The 20,677-nt window shown below is 34.5% G+C and overlaps 1 protein-coding gene across 5 annotated transcripts in view; it reads left to right on the top strand.

Moving 5' to 3' along the window:
* LOC108912677 (aryl hydrocarbon receptor nuclear translocator homolog) overlaps positions 1-20,677 on the top strand; it is a 182,073-nt gene that overhangs the window by 89,093 nt on the left and 72,303 nt on the right. For all 5 annotated transcript variants that reach the window (XM_018717994.2, XM_018717995.2, XM_018717992.1 and 2 more), the window contains one exon: positions 5,653-5,733. In XM_018717994.2, coding sequence (XP_018573510.1) covers positions 5,653-5,733 — 81 coding nt within the window. The remainder of the gene's footprint in view (positions 1-5,652; positions 5,734-20,677) is intronic.

Below are 20,677 nucleotides of genomic sequence, written 5' to 3'. Positions count from 1 at the left end.
ATAACAGATTTTATCAGTACATAATCTAGATTATTTACAGCTTTATAATTAAATTAGTGAACAATCTACTTACACTTCGTAATTTAGATTAAGTTATTATATTATTTTATATCGGCCTGCGCGACCGGAACGGCCGATGCAAAATTAGAGCATCATAGTGTCGTAAACACACCTCTTCGTCGGGGTTGGCTGGCCGGTCCATGTTACCGTGGCGTGGGGCATAGGAGATCGCTGGAACCTCCCACGGAGTTCGAGCCCCACGTCGGGCGCCATTTCGCGGTTCGTCTTCCCCGACTCCCATCTGGTGGCGTCGATGAGTCGCCTCGTCGTCTACGCGTACGTTAAAGTCTCGGAAAGTGACCGACTCGGCTTGAGTGACCCCCGGATCTGTGGACCTAAACGCGTAATGCGTGCTTCATCTTACCCTGTGCTGAGGTCAATGTTAGTGTTTTTCATTGTTTGTTTTCGTTAGCACTGATTCTAACAATGGTAGGTCTCTCGAGGGAACCTGGAAGCGTTGTCGCTTTGAATTTTGTGGGCTACGATGCTCAAGTAGCAACGTAGCTGGTCCTTGAGTGCCTTGGATCTCGATGGAGGATGTCGTCGGGCGAGTACTGTCTCGAACGATGATTTCGCTTGGGTATGGTATCGAGGAAGGGCTGCCTCGACGAGTTGCCTCGTTGGAGGTCTGGACGAGGAAGGGTTGCCTCGATATGTAGGTCTCGTGGTTACCTCTGCCTCGATACACGGGTCTCGATGGAGCCGGTGACACTTCAGGTAGGGTCTTCGTCGGAGGTAGTCAGCCTCGACGGTCTCTCGTAAAGCGATAGTGTGGAGAGCTTGGGCTCTGTGGTATCTCAGGCAGAGGTCTTTGTCGGGTGAGGACGGCTTCGACGGATGTCTCGTGAAGCGAGTAGGAGCGCTTGGGCTCGGTACTTCGATAGAAGTCTTCGGGCTAGGACAATCGCGACGGGGTCTCGGAAAGCGAGACTGAGACCGCTTGGCTCTGTACCTCGAAGGAGGTATTCGTCGGGCTAGAACTACCGCGACGGGATTTCGGGAAGCGAGACTGGGAGTGCTTGGCTCGAAAAATGTGAATTTTTGGTGCTAGGGGTTTTTCGGCACTAAAAATGAAAATATGGTTCAAAAGGGCTTTATTCAGTAAAATATACATAATGTAATGGCTTTAAGAGCGGTAGGACGTGTGAGCGTTTGGAAATCGAGTTGTGTCTCACACTGGCCGGAACTATGTTGTTCGGTTAATTAACTACAAATGGCTTCAGGTGATGTTCAACCGCTTTTCGGAAAGTTCTCCAATCTCCATGCATTTGTCGGGGCGCTTTCGTTGTGTCCGGCAAAGTGGTACACAAAAAACGTCCGTCGCTGTGGAACACCTTCCCCTCTGGTGTCTCTGGATTTTTTCCGAAAGTCGATCGATTTTCCAAAGTATCGTCATGAGATCATCCATTGGCCCAACTGGCATTATTTTCGGAAAATGTAGATTTTCCGATTTTCGGTCAAAGTTGGTCTCGGATGCGGATTTGGCTGTCGAACATGGGAATCGAATCGGAATTTTGTTGCCAAAGACGGAAACTGAAAACTGTAGAAAATTTTCCGTCTTTGCGGGATGCCTTACGGTGAGCTTATGACTGAATGGATCTTCACCATATTTGCGGAGTGTATGCACGGCATGGGGTAGAGCCGTGGTTTGATGGTTCGAGCAAGATCGTGCGGACGTATTAGGAGGAATTATGGAAAAAGTGAAATCCATTTCCGTTTCGCATCGCTACTCGTCTCGAATTTGGCAATGATGACCACGGTGAAGTGCTGTACGGTGGTTGGAGGGTTCGGCCGAAATCGTATGGGTGGAACGGCTGAAAACGCCGAAAATCCACGTTACCCCGCATAACGGCGCAACGGGCCTTACGATTCGGTTCAAACTTGGATGGTGCAATGTCAGCAATGCGTAGTATGCTGCATTTTATTTTGAAGCAAATCGCTCTAGTGGTTCGGGAATTATTTTAAATGTGGTTTGAGAGTGATTCTGAAGGTTACAGAGACATATATATTAAAGGAAATGACCTGTTTTGTACTGTGTGTGAACGCATTATAAATTCTTATGACAAAACTAAAGTGTCAAGACATTTGAAGAGTCAGCGCTGAAGACTGTATTTTTCTATGAACTTAACAGACTTCTTTCAGGCAATATTCCATTAAGCAAACTTCTGCTTCCTGAAACAGTTATAACACAAAAGTCAACTCAAAAATAACGACTGGAAAAATCGGCAGTAGCAGAGCATAGGGCGGACACAGGACACACGGTGGATCTGAGTGAAGCCAACATGGTGGTGAGAGAGAGAGAAGATTATGGCCTCGACTATACAGAGAAGCTTTAGAAATTTACAGAAATCCGAACAACTTCAACAGGGATAGTGGCGTGGATCTGCCAGGTATATGGAAGAGAGTCACCCGTGAAAGCAATCCACTGGAACGTCAACAACGCGTACGAGGTCACCCACCGGAACATCATGAACCAGTGACCACGTCAAATATAAATAGTGATAGGACTAGTAGATCTCCAGTTTCAGAGTAACTTCTGAAGAAGAGAGCGATATGTCTCTCGAATCGTCAAATGTTATAAACCGACAACCAGCCCGGAAATCATTCAATCATTAACGACAGCCACGGAAGCCTACAAACAAAACAAAATATTAATATGTTGTTCATGCCTCGATAATTTCTCATATTGACCGTTGTCAACAGTAAACGTTGAACGGTTATTTTCTCTATACAAGTTAATATTAAGTGATAAACGTCGCCGTTTCACTACAGAAAACTTAGAAAAGAACGTAGTAATTTGTTTTAAACTCCTTCCGTTATGCCACGGAAGCCTTATCTCAACATTAAGGTTTATCGGGTGTCATTTCTACGTGTTATCTTAAATTTATAAAGGTATTTTATCCTCTACTTAGCCTTGTTCTTTGGTAATAGTACTATGTTGCAACATATTTTCTGTAAACATATTAATATTTTAACAGGACTACGGTCCTGTTAAACTCCGCGCTTCACCAAGCCTAGTTAAAAGAAATAAATCATATCACTCTATAGGAATAACAAAAAAATAATAAAATGAGACAATAGATTATGTACAGTACTCGAGACTCGAGAGGTGCCCCCCGCTGAGTGGCGCCCCTAGGTCTGGACCTATGGAGCCTACAACCTTTTACTTCAAACGATGTCGCTGTTGATGATCGTTGTTGAACCATGTTTCTCAATTTTTGTCCATTAAAGAATAAAGGGAGTTGAGAGCGGGAGATTTAGGAAACATGCAGTTAGAATAGATTAGAAACTGTAAATTGAGGTACTGAGATACTTGCCATTAGGTGTGCTATTTAAAATTTTCGTCATGAAGTTAATGCTGACTTATTACTGTAGTACCTAACGACTTTTTATTGGGAATTAGTAAAATCATTACCACGCCTGTTCAACGCTTCCGTAATTTTCCTTCATATCACGTGAAAACAAAGTACGCAGCTGGAATGTACGATTTCATCTGGGACCTCAGAACAAAACACACTTTATATTTATAACATTTTATTTGAACTTTTAAAAAATAGGAACAGAAAGTTTAACAGAATAATTAACTTTTCTGTACACGGAGGGCAAATGGCTCCATTTGTCGTGCTGACTCCCAACTGTGCCATTCAAATGGCTACAGTAGGAAGCGACCTGCTATATTGCCAGGTACTTTGTTGCACGATTGCCACCCACAGAGGGCGAAACACAATATTTTTAATTGCCAATGTTGCGAGAAACAACTACTCTGCGAGCTATATGCCCCGACCGACATTGAATTATACTCGCAACACCTAGTGCAACAGCTAGGATCGTTTGTCAGTTTAACCCACCAGGCATAGACTGGTTTCGGACTTATTAGTCCTCATCAGTGTGTCATAGGTGAGACAACCGACTAATAATCCAGATGGAGCCATTTGCGCTCCGTGTACAATGTACCTCTTTGTCGTGAGGATACGGCTGGACCGTTCATCGTTGTCTCACCTGTGACACACTGACGAAGACTAATAAGTTCGAAACCGGTCTGTGCGCCTGGTGGGTTAAGCTGACGAACGATCCTAGCTGTGGCACTAGGTGTTGCGAGAATAATTCATTGACGGTCGGGGCATATAGCCCGCGGAGTAGTTGTTTCTCGCAACACTGGCAATTAAAAAAAAATAACTTTTGTAACAAAAAATGCCATTATAATACAAGGCAGAACAAAAAACGCGCGGAATATATGTTTTTAAACATAAGTGGAACTTTTCGTCTGGCGTAATGGTGTCGTACTATATTTTTATCAGGCACGCACATTGAAAACTTACGCAGCAAAAAAAAATTCAGTATGTTAATGAGAGAACCTAAGTAGAGGCGTCACAGTCGTAGAGCTGTCCGCTAGTCATTGTCGCCGTCAGTCAGCTACGCGAGCTGCATAACTTTCGGTTTAGTCGCCGATTTCCCTGTAATCGAACGATTTCTTTTACGATTTTAGTTGTCCTTTGATACATAACTGTGTGTAATTATGTCGAACATAGTTAGTGCTAAAAAACAGCAAACAATTCATACTATACTGACTAAAAAACTATAAAATTATTAACATTCTATTCAGGTGGAACACAAAACACAGACATAATTTGGAATAGAAAAGAATCTTAGAAAGTAAAGGAAAATATTGAGTTCTAAAAATACCTATTTAACCTGCTCCCTTCTTTTAAATGTTTGATTTTTTATTGTTTTTATAAAATTAATAAAAAAGCAAAGAGTAATAAATTATGTTCTTCGGTCAGCATCACAGCTTTATCAGTTTGTCCAACAAAACGGCATTCAACACTTGTTATTTCAAGTGCATGAGAAACTTAAATAACGAACAATAAATACTTTCTTTTACTAAAAAAATATAAACAATAATGTAATTCAGTATATACAATTATACATACTTGTAGGTATATAAAAACATTTAAAATAAATATTAATAATAAATAAATAAATAAATAAATAAACGCAACTAATAAGTATTAAACAGTGCATAACACGTATAAAAAATATGGCGAAAACAAGAAGACTCAATTTATGTTTTGATTTAATCTTCATACTGATTGCATGTAACCTATCATTGGATATAGTATATTTACTATTATAAAACATTTCATACCTACTAGAATAAATACAATTCCGAGTGGAAGCTATCATGTCGGACCAGCTTGGAAGTAGATTATTTAATTATGCAAATAGTACGTCAGTAGATGGTAAACGGCCGTTCTCTCCAGATAAGATATTTTATCACTGCCGCGCCGCGAAGTTTCGCTGAAACAAGGGTAGAAACGTACCTGATGATGCGATCTACAACTGATCCCATTCAGATTGTGGAACCGATGGCAAGGATGCATATAACAATTTACGTGTTTCACAATGATACAATGACATAAATCTTATTTATAATCATTGCTCACTTTATTTTATGTTGATGATCCACACGTCTGGTGCGCGGTCAATTTTTTTTCTTTAATGTATTTAGTACCTACCTGAAAGTAATCCCACCATGAGACCAAACTTGTACCTACCCAATTTTCAACTTTATTTAGTTTTTTCCCGTTTCAGGTCAGATGAAGACGACCCAAGTGGGAGCAAGTACGCCAGAATGGAAGAAGACAATATTCAGGACAAGGAGCGATTTGCCAGGTATCTATTAACTCTATGATTTTCGCTTAGACTCTCAATCAGGGGTACATCGTCGGGTTTCTTTTTAAAAATTGGTTGTAATATTATTCACATTGTAAAAAACCTTGATATCGGATAATAAATTATATATAATTTTCTTATTTACAGTTAATGCAGCTCGCAGTTTATTTGTTCGAATTTTTGAGATTTTACTGTGGACTGTGGAATATTGCGATTCTAATAAACCATAATCATTTTCTCGCAACTTATTTTACGGCTCGTCTCAATTTTTTTTGCACTTGCAAAATTTAAAAAATTCATTTTGCGAAACCATATGTTGACAATTTAATTTCGCTCTTAAGTGTCTAAAGATACTATGTTTATTTGGAATGAAAAAGATTTTTTTGTTTTACAACAAAAAACTTGTTTCCATACAGATGTTACTTATTAATTTAATTGGATAAGTTACTTCAATAATATGCTACTTATTTTTTGAACGTTATTTGTCTCAACTGAACAAATTTTACAACTTTAACTAATCAACCACTATTATTTTCTTTTGTTTAAAAATTACAAAATGATGTTCCGAATATATTACAGTGGATCAAGTTCCAGTCTTGGAGGCTTCTTAGAACTATATCTTTTTCTGAAGTTCCATTTATGGTACAAGAACTATTTTTGATTATCATGCTGACGAAGCAACTGAATCAGAAATTTCAATCAGCTTCGAAGATATCATATTTGAAATATGAATTTTATTCTTCATAAAATCTTCAATGTACTTTTTCTCCATCACAAGTAGTCCCAACTGCCATGTCTTTTGATGAAGGTAATATCTGCACCCGTCGCAGAGGAGCGGTTGAAACAGTGGTACGTACAGTATTTCTGATGCGGCAATTTAAAAAATGCAGCAATTTCTTTTGGAGTGCTCCTTATTTTATTAAGACTAATCACTTCAGTGGCATATTTTCCATCAACATATCTAATGAGAAATTAGATGACAATTTTTAAGAACCTTACACATCTGAAATGACAAATTTAATGTCCTCTTAGCATGTGTCTCGTCAGGAATTTTACTTACAACCATAACTATGACGTGTATATCTTGTACTGTCATATTTAGTAAGTAATTAAAGTTATTTACGTCATCATCTAGACTAGAGTAACGTGACTTAATTTCATTAATACTCTAGTCGAATTAAATCATAAAACCTGAAAAATCTGAAAAATTATTTGTAGACATTTTATTGTACTTTATGAGGGGGAAGGGTATGTAGAATGATAATATTAAAAAAGTAACTCGAAAGAAGTGACGTTAAGTTGGCAAATTGCAAGTAAGTTATTTGTTAACTGTAAAATATAGGACGAACTTAGAAAAATTAGTTTTCGAAAATTGCGCATTATTATTGCAAAAAGCAAGATGTTGATGAAATTTTTGGAAAGGTGGTCAATCCAATGACCAACATGTGCACCAAATGCCGATTCAATTGACTGTGAAAATGTTGCTCCAGCTATTTGTTAATTCACTTCATCTGTTTTTTGCAACTATAATTGTTTAATTACAAAACGTTAATTTTAGAAGTTAATATCGTAAATACCTATAGGTTGTAATTGATCCATAGAAACGTATCGAAAAAGAAAATTTTCAGAAAGTTGAAATTAATTGCCCTTTACAACTAACAAAGTAGGCCGTGCAAAACAGCGTCATAAACAATTTGTCTCAAGGTCGGGCAAAAGCCGTAATTAAAAAAAAGAATATCACCTCACTTTGTTTCCAATATAACTTCTTTCTATAACTAATTGTTATTTAACTATTGGACGTATTGGACCGGGAATTTAGATACTTTAATTGCATTGTAAGGATTAAACTTTTGTTTTCAAAAAGTTTTACATTGATAGTTCATGTAATAAACGCGCTAGTAGTAGTAAAAGTTAAGGCTAATGAACGGCCTACACGCGCGAGAAGGAGCGCCGGGCCCACACATGCGCGTGAACGCCGCCCTCGTGGCACGCGATATTTTTGCCTTTAACATTTCAAATTCGGTTCAGTCTCTATCTCGAAAACCACTCGATCAAATTTGATGATTTTTTTTATATAAGGTATCTCGTCGAGAAGAGTACAATGCCGTCATAAAATGTATACATTGCCGGTATTAATCCGTCGCAAATTAAACATTGAATATTTATAAATTAAAAATATCCATATAAATTCTACTTCTGACTGCAATAAATATTTTTTTCTCATATTTAAATTTTCTTGCTTTATTGAAGAATATGTCTTTTAACAATTTCAACGGGACGGAAAAAATACAAATCAATAATTATTTATATAACAGTTACCGTAATAAAAAGGGGATAAAAAGGCGTAGGTGATTTCTCTTTTCTTAAAATTACCATAAAAATAACCTCTATTTAATGCAAAAAGAGCGGCTTTTGCCTGACCCTGAGACAGTTTGTTTATAACGCTGTTTTGCATGGCTACTTTGTTAGTTGTAAATGGCAACTTAATTTCAACTTTTTCAAATTTTTCTTTTTGGATACGTTTCTGTGTATCAATTAGAACTCATATCTACGGTATTAACTTCTAAAACTAACGTTTGGTAAATAAACAATTCGTTGCAAAAAAAAACGAACGAAATTAATTAACTAATAGTTGGAGCAACAGTTTCACGGTCAATCGAATCGACATTTGGCACACATGTTGGTCTTTGTATTGACCGTCTTGTCCATAAATTTCATCAACATCCATAACTTTTTGCAATAATAATGAGCAATTTTCGAAAACTATTTTTTCCGCGTTCGACCTTTATTTTACAGTTTACAAATAGGTGAAAAGTGACTTCAAGTACCTTAAATTGTAGGTAATGTAATTGCCTACAACATGAAATAACAAATATTCCGATAGGTCGCCAAGATTTTCATGGACAGTAAAAAAAAATGAAAAAACACGTAATTTTGCAACTTATTTGCAATTTGCCAACTTAGCGTCACTTCGTTCAAGTTACTTTTTTGATATTACCTTTCTAGATATCCCTCTCCGTCATAAAGTGCAATAAAATGTCTACTAATAATTTTTTCACATTTTTCAAGTTTTATGATCTAATTCGACTGGAGTAATAGAAAACTAGTTGAGAATAGCCGTCATCACTATACAGTTAATTTATGCAGAACGTAGATCAGCTATGCAGTGTTGCCCGATGTTCTACATAACTCTTGTACTCTAGATTTTATATGAAATAGGAAGATGGGTTATTTAATTTAGTATCTTTTTAGATGGTACGTCAAAGATGCTATAATATATCTTCATACAAATTATATAGCATACTTCTGCCTTTGTCATTACCATTATCACCAATACCTAAACTACTTCTGTATACTACGTAAATATTAGGAAGCTTTTACTGAGTGAGATCTGACAAAATGTGTACAAGAAAACCAAATTTGTATAACTTTTGTCATTTGTGACAGATGTAAACAGAATGTGCTAGATGCTCTATCTTTTGGTTTTTACGTTTAATTGAAATATTTATTTTATTGTCGCACTAGTTCACGTTGGATTAAAAATGATCAAAGATTTCGGGGATGTGGACAGAATTGGGCTCGGTTTATTAATGTAAATATGTTCACACATAATATAGCATTAATATTAAAAAGTAATATAAAATAATTAAGAAAATATATAAAAATGAAAACAGTTTATCCTACAAAATTTAGAGTTCAGATACGGTTTCAGTTTCGAAGTTTAATAGTAATTCTAAAAACGTCCTTATTTAAAAACTATAATGTCGTTAATATTGTAGATCATATGCCTGCTACAATTTTTTGAAAATTATTATTTTTGACTTCATCAGAAAGTTTTTGCAATTTTAACATTGTCCGCAAAAAGTTATAAGTGCCTAAAAAAGCCGAATATTGCGCGGAACAATACCCTTATTGCGATCAGTTGTAGTATCGACAGCTGCCATGTTGTGTTTCTTCTCTTACAGTGGAACGTCTAAGAAACAGTGATCAAAATTGTAAATTTCCCACTTTTTCCAACATTAATTCAGAGAAATTAAATGAATAAAACATAAAATTGTAAACAAAACTAAATATAGGAGGAGCTTTTTTGATTTTTTTATGTAAATATCAAAATTAACGAATTTTGTTAAAAATAGGTACAGGGCTTGATTTTACGTAATGTATATGTAGAATAAATGGTCAGATATGAGATAAAAATAAAAAACAAATAACGTCATATGTAAATCAAATATCTCGCAGAACGTTCTTTTAAAAATAAAAATTGACGTATTTGAATTATCTCATTGCTTGAATTGAAGTAATCTACCTTGCAAAATATTTAAGTCACATATTCAAATTATGTTGGTATAATCTTGGTGAATTTCATCTAAATATTACTGTTTACGCTATAAAGAGCATAGAAGAGAAAAAGCGTGCGTCGTTACAAGATTATGGGGGCTGCAGGGATATGATAAGTTTTTTTCAATAGAACTCTACTAAGTACAAAAGCATTTGTATTATAATATTGTTTGGAGGTAATACCAAACAATATCATCCATGATAAATTGCATGAAGTTTCGTATACGTTGATTTTCGTTGTTGATTTGATTAATTTAATTCCGTGAAGTTTTCAAAACTAATAATTGATACCATTTTAATAACAGCCACAGAAGGTATATACAGTTTTAACTTCCAGAAAATTGTAATCCAGAAATTATGTGCCAAAAAAGTTTTATACGATTTTAAAAAATTGCAATTTTGTAGACTTGAGGCGAGATCAATTTTTTGCAGTCATCAAGTTTTTAGCGAATATCTCGTATTCAGTGAAATTTATTGTGTACATGATGGACTAAATTCGACACTTTTAAAGGTTTCTTTAGCTGTTGATTCTAAACAACTTTTCTTAATAACTGGTCGTATTTGCCTCATAAAAGGCACTTTACTCAATAAAAAATAGTTTTTTTTTAAACCCACGTACTTGATTTTTCAAAACTGAAATTATGTTAGAAATTAGAAAGGCTGAACCTCAAAAAATGAAAATTTAAATAGAAAAATTTTCGATTTAAATTTTAAAGAGTTTATGTATGTATATTGTACTCTTTTACATTTTTTATCTTGGAAATAAATTCAATCCATAGGTCTTAAAACTGAGACTACTTCCTGAAAACACAAATTGAAACAAAGCTTTTAAGCACGGTGTGCATAAACAACATTTAATACGTATAAATTATAGCATTATATAATTTTTAAAATAAGTAAATGATACTATTGCGGTTTTTATAAATTGCAAGTAATTATTATTCATAAATTATCGCCTGAATTTACATATATTGTCTATAGTATATATCAGTTTTGTTATTGACAGAAATATTAGCTTATTATTTTAACAATAGTTGTATGTCAGTAGTATATAATATTGATAGAAGTGTTTTTTTATCAATTATCAATGTTAATTTAATTAATAACGAAGCACATTATGTATTATTATTATTATAAGAATCAAAGTATGCAGAATACAAAATAATTATGAGCTTAATTCAAATCGAGAAACAAATAATTTTGTGGAAAGCTGATAATAAGTACAAAACTATCAACAACCAAGAAAACTTACAAATACTGGAAATGTTGGAGACTATTTTAAAATAGATTTTTATTTTAAACTACAAACTTACAAATGTTTCTTGTGCAGTGCTTCTCACTTTTGATACCATACTTGAGTAGCGTATTTCGATTATCATTGAAATATTTTCAGTCTTCGTTACCTTGACCATTTTTTAAATCGTTCTGAAAACAGCATCCAAATCTAGCAACTAAAAATTTCCGAATATACCCGAGTTACTAAGGCATTGACGAAGAAGGGACGTCATAGTTAATTAAGGAGGATTGTGTGCTTCGAAAAAATGCAGTCATTTTCGTATTATTGAGATATATTTTTTTTGCAATGCGAAATCAAATTCTGTATTCTCAAATTATTTATCGATTTGTTTTTAATTAATGCCAAAAACTTGAATATTTATTTTAACATACACTATTGGACAAAAGTAAAGCAACAAACTACCAGTTTTGCATTTTTCATTTTTTTATCAATTTAAAATCGGGGGATGACAAGAAATAAACTTTTATACGAATGGTTCGTAAATCTTAAATGTAATTGTCGCCCATAATAAACAGAAAAAAATTATACGTCAATGTATTAGGTATTATTATTGTTAAGCAACATTATTTAATTCACAAAAAAATCTGACAAATCTGTTAACAATATCTAAATAATCCCAACTTAAGATTTAATTATTAATAGTTAATTGCATAACCATTATTTGCAATAACTTTTGCACACCTGGGCATGGACAAGATCATCTTTTGGATAATGTTTTCTGGTATACTTTGCCAAATTTTAATTATTTTATTTTGTAAAGCTTCTTTGTTTCTGAATGTTTCTGTCCTTATCCTCCTTTCTACTTCTTCCCACAAGTTCTCAATGGGATTTAAGTCAGGTGACTGTGATGGCCAATCCAAAACTCGTACATTATTGCCACGAAACCAATATTTCACAAGCTGCGAGGTAGCTTAGGATCATTGTCCTGCTGAAATATGAATCTCAGAGGCATTTCCCACTTTGCGTATGGCATCATAATAGTAAAAAAAGTTGTTCAATTTCTTTCTGAAATGTTTTTTTTTCACGTATAATCTAGAATTATTTTAATAACTACCGGATTTAAAATTATACGGGGTGATTCATAGTTTGTGTTAAAGGATCATCAGAGCAATATAGAGCGTCAAAAATGTTTGCCTTAAAACTCGTGTCCGATTGTCAACGGTTTAGAAGTTGCAGTGTTGAAGTTAAAAAAAATTCAAATTGGTTTTGTTGGTAATTGAAAAATAAACAAATGTTTTTTTTTTAATTTTTTGATCGCGTAATAAAATTGAACTATACATGGTGTAACTTTTAGGGCGGGTCATATTTATACAGAGAGTTTCCTTGACCTTTAGAAACACGTATCAATAGTTTATTTTTTCAAGTTCCGTCGTAAAAACTTCACTTTTTTTTAACCTTTTTAGTAATTTTCGTACCCCGCTGTTGTAGAAGCTAGTGTAACCTCGAATAACGGCGCTCTTTAGTTGCAGCGCATGCACAATTCCAATCCATTCGCCGCGAGTTACTTTTGTTGAGTGAGTGTTCGCCACACAAACGGTTCTTAACATGTAACCTAGCAAAAACTCAAGCAGAAATCAATAATGATAATTGAAATACACTAAAGTAAATAGTCTGTTGATGGCTTCCAGCAATGAAAAATATTCAAATTCACAGTTGTACTGTCTCCAAATGCGGAACAACTGACGCCATTGGCTTCTTCATCTCCTTTTACATGCATTGTAGGTTGCCTACAATTCATGTATTTGTAATACATGATTACATACATGAAAAAGAAAAATATCAATGTTTAATAATAACATTACGAGTATTTCACCAATTATTATTTTTTTATAACTTATTATTTTTCTTCTAGTAGTAAGTATATGGCTATAATTAATTGTACAGGTAAATATCTACAAACCTAATAATAATATGAGCGCTTACTGAAATACTGAAGGAGTTTAAATACATTTTATTTATTTATTTTATTATAACATTATCTTCAAATGATCTTCTTAAACTACTAAAATAAAACGCCCTGAGCAGCCCAATTATTTAATTTTTGTATAAAATCTGTTTCATACACATTTTAGAAGACAATACTTAGTGAAAAAGTCTACAAATATTTAAAGTTCAAAAAACAATAAATTACATTGCAGCCTGTGCACCAATCTTCTGATTGGTTGAATAAAATCTCGTGAAAAATTACACCTGTCCACCAGTCGGTGAAACGGAATGTTGTATTTTAATGTAATTTTGATCTTACTGTTTTAATAATTTATAATTTAACCGAATTGATAACTTGAATGAAATAAAATTACTGCATTCAGAATTAATACTTCCCACCTGGAAAATATCGGAATTAAAAAGAAACCGAGACACGTCGATTTTCTTTTCAAGGCGGGCATGATGGCGTAAGTTTTGGTGTCTTGGAAGCTACCCCTTAGGCAGGGGCGTAAAATACCCTATACCAAAACAGATACGCCTAGTCTAATACTATTACTGGTGCATTGTACCGACGTGTAAAAATACATCAGTAAATACGCCAGAAAAAATTTATTTTAAAATAAATTTATATAGATATCTATAAATCACATTTTCATACCTGTTTGCTTTTATTCCCCTTATCTCTGCCGAATAAAATAAAATGCTTTTCGAAAAAACTCCGCAATCATCATGGAATCCACTCTAGGTAAATTGTCTGATTGGGCTTTAGCATAACCTTGTTCGGTCATGTTACAAATATTCTTAAGAATTTTTAAAAAACTAAAAACTAATTATGATTATTTAAAATAACAAATTTAGATTCAAAATATTATTTAGGTAGTAAATAATATTATGCTACCCGAGGAAAGCTCACTTGAACTAAACGTCGTAAAAATTAAATATTATACCTACACAGACTTAATTATTTTGCTACATAGGTGCATATTTAGGTATACCTACATAATAGAATGGAAACCAGTTAATAAATATAAGAGGACATCAGTATGTTATCGTATCGTATGTAAACTATTGTAAACTAAAAATAATAAATGTTTTTAAGAAGTAATAGGACCTACATGTGAAGCGGACAGTTTACTTACCGATGACGTCGCACCAATAGCAACTCGTTCTACGACACGCCCCTACAGGATGCTCATCTCCAAATTTCAACGTACGATTTATTCAATTTTCGAGTAGAATTTTTCACAAAAGATTTTATAATTAATAATTTTAAATAAGGCCATATTTAAATATGTGAACTAATATAAAAAATCCGGCATGTGCAAGAGGCCTATTGCTTAAAAAGTGGAAATAATTAGTTTCTTCTACAAGAATAATGACTGTGCACGGCAGGCAGCACAGATTTTTAATCATCGTCATCCTGACAAAAACACTTGGCATCGGTACATCCTGGATTTAGTGCATAAAGTTTCGGAAACTGGATCGGTTGCAAGCAAACAAAAAGCATCATCGTGAACAGGTCGTACGTAATGAGGGCTCAGGTAACTGTCCTGGGTCACATCACAATGGAACCAAATTTGAGTCTCAGGAAACTTGCAAGTACTTCAGGAATACCTACTTCAGGAGTACCTTGTTGCCGCCGAATCTTAAAAGTTCATAAGTATCATCCATACAAAATTAATTTGGTAGAAGAAATTAATGAAGACGATCCTGATCGCCGCTTGCGATCAAAATGAGTGAAGGAATCCAAATTTTTTATACCCAATCTCTTTTTCCGATGAATGTATGTTCCAACTGGATGGCCGAGTCAACCGCCATAATTACCTCTACTGGAGTGATGAAGGTCCACGCATTTTTTATGAAACTCATAGGCAGCATCCGAGGTAATTGATTGAAATGTTTGGGCGTGCATACTCATAGAGCCCTTCTTCCTACCGGAAAATCTGGATAGAAACATATATCTGAATCAATTGGAAACGAATGTCAACCCGATGACTGTGGAAATATTGGACAATGACAACGTTTTGCCAGAAGAGGATGTATGGTTTCAACAGGATGGTGCTTCACCACATTATAGCTATGTTTGATTTTCTTAATCAGAACTTTCAAAATCATTGGATAGGATGCAGAGGTTCAATTGAGTGGCGTCCTAGATCGCCAGATCTAACGCCCTTTGATTTTTTTCTATGGGGACACTAAAAGTGGAAAATTTATGCAACGCGACCGTCGGCGAATTGTTGGAAGAATGTCGTCAGATAAAGCCCGAAATGCTTCGAAATGTTTGTTTTTTAATGATTTTATTGTCATATCCAAACCAAAATTTCAAGTCGTATGTCGTCGTGAGCAGAATTGAAAAAGCTTTAAAATGAGGTGTCACTCAACATTAAAGTTAAAGGGTATTTTACGCCCCTGTCTAAGGAGTAGCTTCCAAGACACCAAAACTTACGCAATCAAGCGTCGCCCTTGAAAAGAAATTGACGTGTCGACATTTTCCAGGTGGGAAGTTTCAATTGGAACACACTATATATAGCGCCGTCATATGGTTTTACAAGTGCATAGGGCGATTAATTCCTCCATGTAGTCATAAAAATTCTCGATTATTAATTTGTAGTACAATTTTACTACAAACGTTGTGTAACGACATCTACACGAATATTGTGGTACATACTTTGTTAGACGAAACGAGGTTTCAATTTCTATCCTTAAGCGAACGATGACCTCTTTGTTTATAATACGTAGAACTGCCAGTTTTAAGCTATATAGCACAACAAATTTATTTAAAAAAGTACCGAAAATTGTTTTTAATTTAACATGTTTGGAAGAAATATGCCTTCGAGATTCAGGAATCTGAACACTTATTGCCATCTAGAAATTGCTGTAAAACAGCATATTGGTAACTTACATGTTGTATAGATACAAAGGTCGAGGCATGAAAGTACCAAAGTAGAGGATACTCGTGGATGGTAATAAAAGGGAGCATCTAGCATCGTGTTTCCGAGCAGTCGTGACCTGCCGCGGGGGGTAGACTATACAGCGAATAGTGTAGACCAAAGAACGGCAACAGCGGCCACGAGTTCCCACGCTGCCGATCCTCCTTCTGTCCCCGTACCCCTAGTCGCACAGTAATCGTTCTTTTCGGTCTCTTCTACATTCCAGGGTCGGTTCGTATAACTTACATTCTAAAGAATACGGAATAGATTGTTCTCTTAGCCTTCGAGTCGAGTGGACTCTACTGTCTTATTGCAAAATATTCTGGCATGTATTAAAGTGGCTTATTTTTCGTAACTGTTTTAGTCCAAGCATTATAGAGAAGTGCTTACAGAAATTATTACCTGGAAAAAATATGACCGTATAGGAAATTAAATTTTAAATTGAGTTTCTTGTTCTTTAAACTTGCTCCAAAATAACTAAAAAAATATAGCACCGATCGAAAAATTTTAAATGAGAAAGTTGTAGGTTTTAAAAAGATCTATCGACTGATTTGTAAGTATCGATTGCTTTGTTACTTTTCGAGATATATCGAAAGAACCGTTAAAAATCTTCTCTTTTCTCTTCTTCTATAACTCGTTTACTATTTACTGCAAGCATAGCTCGCGGCAAGCCAAAAAGTACTTTTTTGAAAAATTTAAATATACATACCAATTATTTTTCGAGATATATCGATTGTGTGAAAGAAAAGGCGCGCCCGAAAATTGACTAAATCTTCTCAGCGGATGGCCCTACAGTAACTATTCTCGGTTCATTTTCTTCGTAAAGAGTTATATTACCATATTGTTATACAATAGTCCTCTTGCACATGCCGGTTTTTTTATATTAGTTCGCATATTTAAATATGGCCTTATTTAAAATTATTAATTATAAAATCTTTTGTGAAAAATTCTACTCGAAAATTGACTAAATCGTACGTTGAGATTTGGAGATGATCATCCTGTAGGGGCGTGTCATAGAAAGAGTTGCTATTGGTGCGACGTCATCGGTAAGTAAACTGGCCGCTTCACATTAGAAAACGATGTCGGTCCTATTACTTCTTAAAAACATTTATTATTTTTAGTTTAATACGATACGATAACGATACTGATGTGCCGTTATATTTATTAACTGGTTTCTATTCTATTATGTAGGTATACCTAAATATGCACCTATGTAGCAAAATAATTAAGTCTGTGTAGGTATAATATTTAATTTTTTCGACGTTTAGTTCAAGTGAGCTTTCCTCGGGTAGCATGATATTAATTACTACCTAAATAATATTTTGAATCTAAATTTGTTATTTTAAATAATCATAATTAGTTTTTTAAAAATTGTTAAGAATATTTGTAACATGACCGAACAAGGTTATGCTAAAGCCCAATCAGACAATTTACCTAGAGTGGATTCCATGATGATTGCGGAGTTTTTTTGAAAAGCATTTTATTTTATTCGGCAGAAATAAGGGGAATAAAAGCAAACAGGTATGAAAATGTGATTTATCTACATAAATTTATTTTATAATACATTTTTTTCTGGCGTTTTTACTGATGTATTTTCACACATCGGTACAATGCACCAGTAATAGTATTAGACTAGGCGGTATCTGTATTAGTTTGGATGATTCGTATATCCACGGAGATTTTTGGCTTTCAAATGTCACTAGAAATGAAAATTTTATGCTATGCTCTCCTAATCGACGGATTCGAATTTTTCAGAAAGCGTTTGTAAGTTTGAGTGATTAAATTTTCAAGTATCTAAGTGCCTTGGTTTTTGCTGTGCAAAATTTTGAAAATTGCAAATATTTTTTCAAAACCTGCAAAATTATTATGCAAAATCTATCTAACCGATTTTGATGAAGTTTGGTGTGATGATTCTACATAACATGAAGTTTTCTTGAGCCAAGTATGAAAGTCCCAACCCAATTTAAAGACCTCAAAAAGATTCCCTAAAAAGTAATGTTTTTTAACCCTATATTTGGCGATTTTTTCGATTTTTACAATAGTACTCATGATTCATTCGATTTGTAACTAGTCATATTTTGTAAACAATTTAATTACAAACATTTTTTTCCTCTTCCATTTTCTCCTAAAATGAACTCTTGAAAAGATACATAATTAAATAGGAAGAAAAATATGACGTTTTTCGAATTTTTTTAACATATCGTGCCGCCAAAAGTTAAGCCTACGTTTTTTTTATGCGCATAGAAAAATTTTCATTTCTAGTGATATTTGAAAGCCAAAAAGCCAAAAATCCGTGGATATACGATTTACCCAAATATGGACTTTTTGAAATAGATGCTGTCTGGACTATATGGTTTAGAGCAGGGATGCACATACCGCGGCCCGCTGTCGATGTTTATGCGGCCCGCCAACGAATTTTAAAAATATTCTACTCGCCGCGCTCCGGTCCAAGCATATTATTACGAGACTAGAAATCTGTCGCATCAACTAGATTACAGATTCGCGAAACACGTCGATCCCCGAACAAAGTGGATGGTTCTCGATGTTTGGTAACTCGTATAAATACGACGCATAGCCGGCTACCGGGGCAGTTAAGTTTTGACTACGGATAAGCGAACGTTATACTGTTTGAGAACTGTAATCTGTGACGAGTAAATATTTCGTCGTTCGAACTTGGCTTTTACCGACTGTAACATATAATATTAATTTTGATATGGATAAACCAGGCCCCAGTAAGAAACGTAGTCGTAAGGTTGAAGATGAAAATCGACAGTTTCATGATATTTGGACCGAAAAATCCTTTTTTATTTCATCGCATAACAAAATTGTCTGTTTAATATGCAAGAGTAGTGTTTCTATTCCGAAGGAATATAATGTGAAAAGGCACTATGAAACCCAGCATCCAACTTTTACCAAATTAACTGGCGAAAATCGAACGCAAAGAATTTCCACTTTACAACCGGAACTAATAGGCCAGCAATCTATGTTTACAAAACCAATTCAAGAAGCTGAAACAGCCACTGAAGTTAGCTTTGAAATATCTCGAATAATAGCAAAAACTTGTCGGCCTTTTAAAGATGGTGAGTTTGTTAAGCAATGTTTGGATATCGCCGCAAAAAAAATTTGTCCGGAAAATGTAAAGAAGTTTGAAAAAATTCAGTTAAATCGGATGAATTACCGCATTAGCAGATAATATAGAAGAGCAATTAGCTACGAAATCGAGAAGTTTTGAGTATTTTTCTAGAGCGCTCGACGAATCTACAGATGTAAGTTCAACTGCTCAACTATTAATATTTTTACGAAGTGTAACGCAAAATTTTGAAGTGAGTGAAGAACTGATTGGTATGAGTTCTTTGACAAGTCAAACCAGGGGAAGTGACATGCTCAAAGCTCTTCTAGAAAAATGTTCTATAATGGATTTGGATTTAACGAAAATATCTGGAATTACAACTGACGGAGCACCTTCAATGGTTGGAAGTACATCTGGGATAGTAACTCTGTTAAAAACATATTTACAAACTAAAAATATAAATACCAAGAAATTAATACAGTTTCATTGTATTATACATCAAGAGGCCCTCTGTTCAAAATTATTATATTATTATAAAAAATTTTGTGTTAATAAATATTGTTTGTAGTGGCCCGTCCTTGGCTTATATTTTTCCCGAGTGGCCCCTGTTCCCTATAAGTCTGTGCATCACTGCACAGATTTGCCATAGTTATTATAAGTTTAACTTCACAAATTTACAGTATATATAAGGTATCGTACTGCTTATTGACACCACTCCTCACATTTAATAACCAAAGCAGTCAACTGCACTGTCGAAAGGCGTTATTGTATATGTCGCGCTTGCCATTTACTTACCGATGACGTCAACGTATCGACATCCCAGTCCATGGCGTTTGCGCGCCAAGCGAACCGATTAAAACTTTAATATCTAATAACTTTTTAAAAATAAATTAATATAACAAAACCTTTACACATTGTTTGTAGTATTCAGTGTAGATACAAAAACTATTAAAATATGTTTTTCTGCAAGAGGCCTATTTTGACGATTGACTGAAATTATTGCTCTTTTTTTGGGCATGTTTTTTTTTCAAATAACTCAATTTTTATTTTATGAAAATGACTTTTAAAGAAAGAAGTTGCAGACATTTTTTCACTAACATTAAAAAACAAAAATGTTTTTCTATGACCTGAAGCCGAGATAATTTTTTTATTTTAAAAACAAATCTAGAGGACGCAATTAACATTTTACAGCGATGCGCTTGATGGAGGTTAATACTGAATACTTCTGTTTTGAAGAACAAAATAATAGGATATGTTTCATATTTACTATTAGTAATTAAGTTATAAAGTGAAGCGCACAAGCGCGCGCGCTCTGGAAACTAATGACGGGCATTCTAAATGGCTCGCACTTGTAAAATCTTTGATATCTCGGCTTCTGGACTT

This window comes from Anoplophora glabripennis, unplaced genomic scaffold (genome assembly GCF_000390285.2).
Source record: "Anoplophora glabripennis isolate ALB-LARVAE unplaced genomic scaffold, Agla_2.0 scaffold584, whole genome shotgun sequence".
Lineage (NCBI taxonomy): Eukaryota > Metazoa > Arthropoda > Insecta > Coleoptera > Cerambycidae > Anoplophora > Anoplophora glabripennis.
The sequence above is the reverse complement of the archived record's forward strand: the minus strand, read 5'-3'. Positions and strand labels throughout refer to the sequence as shown.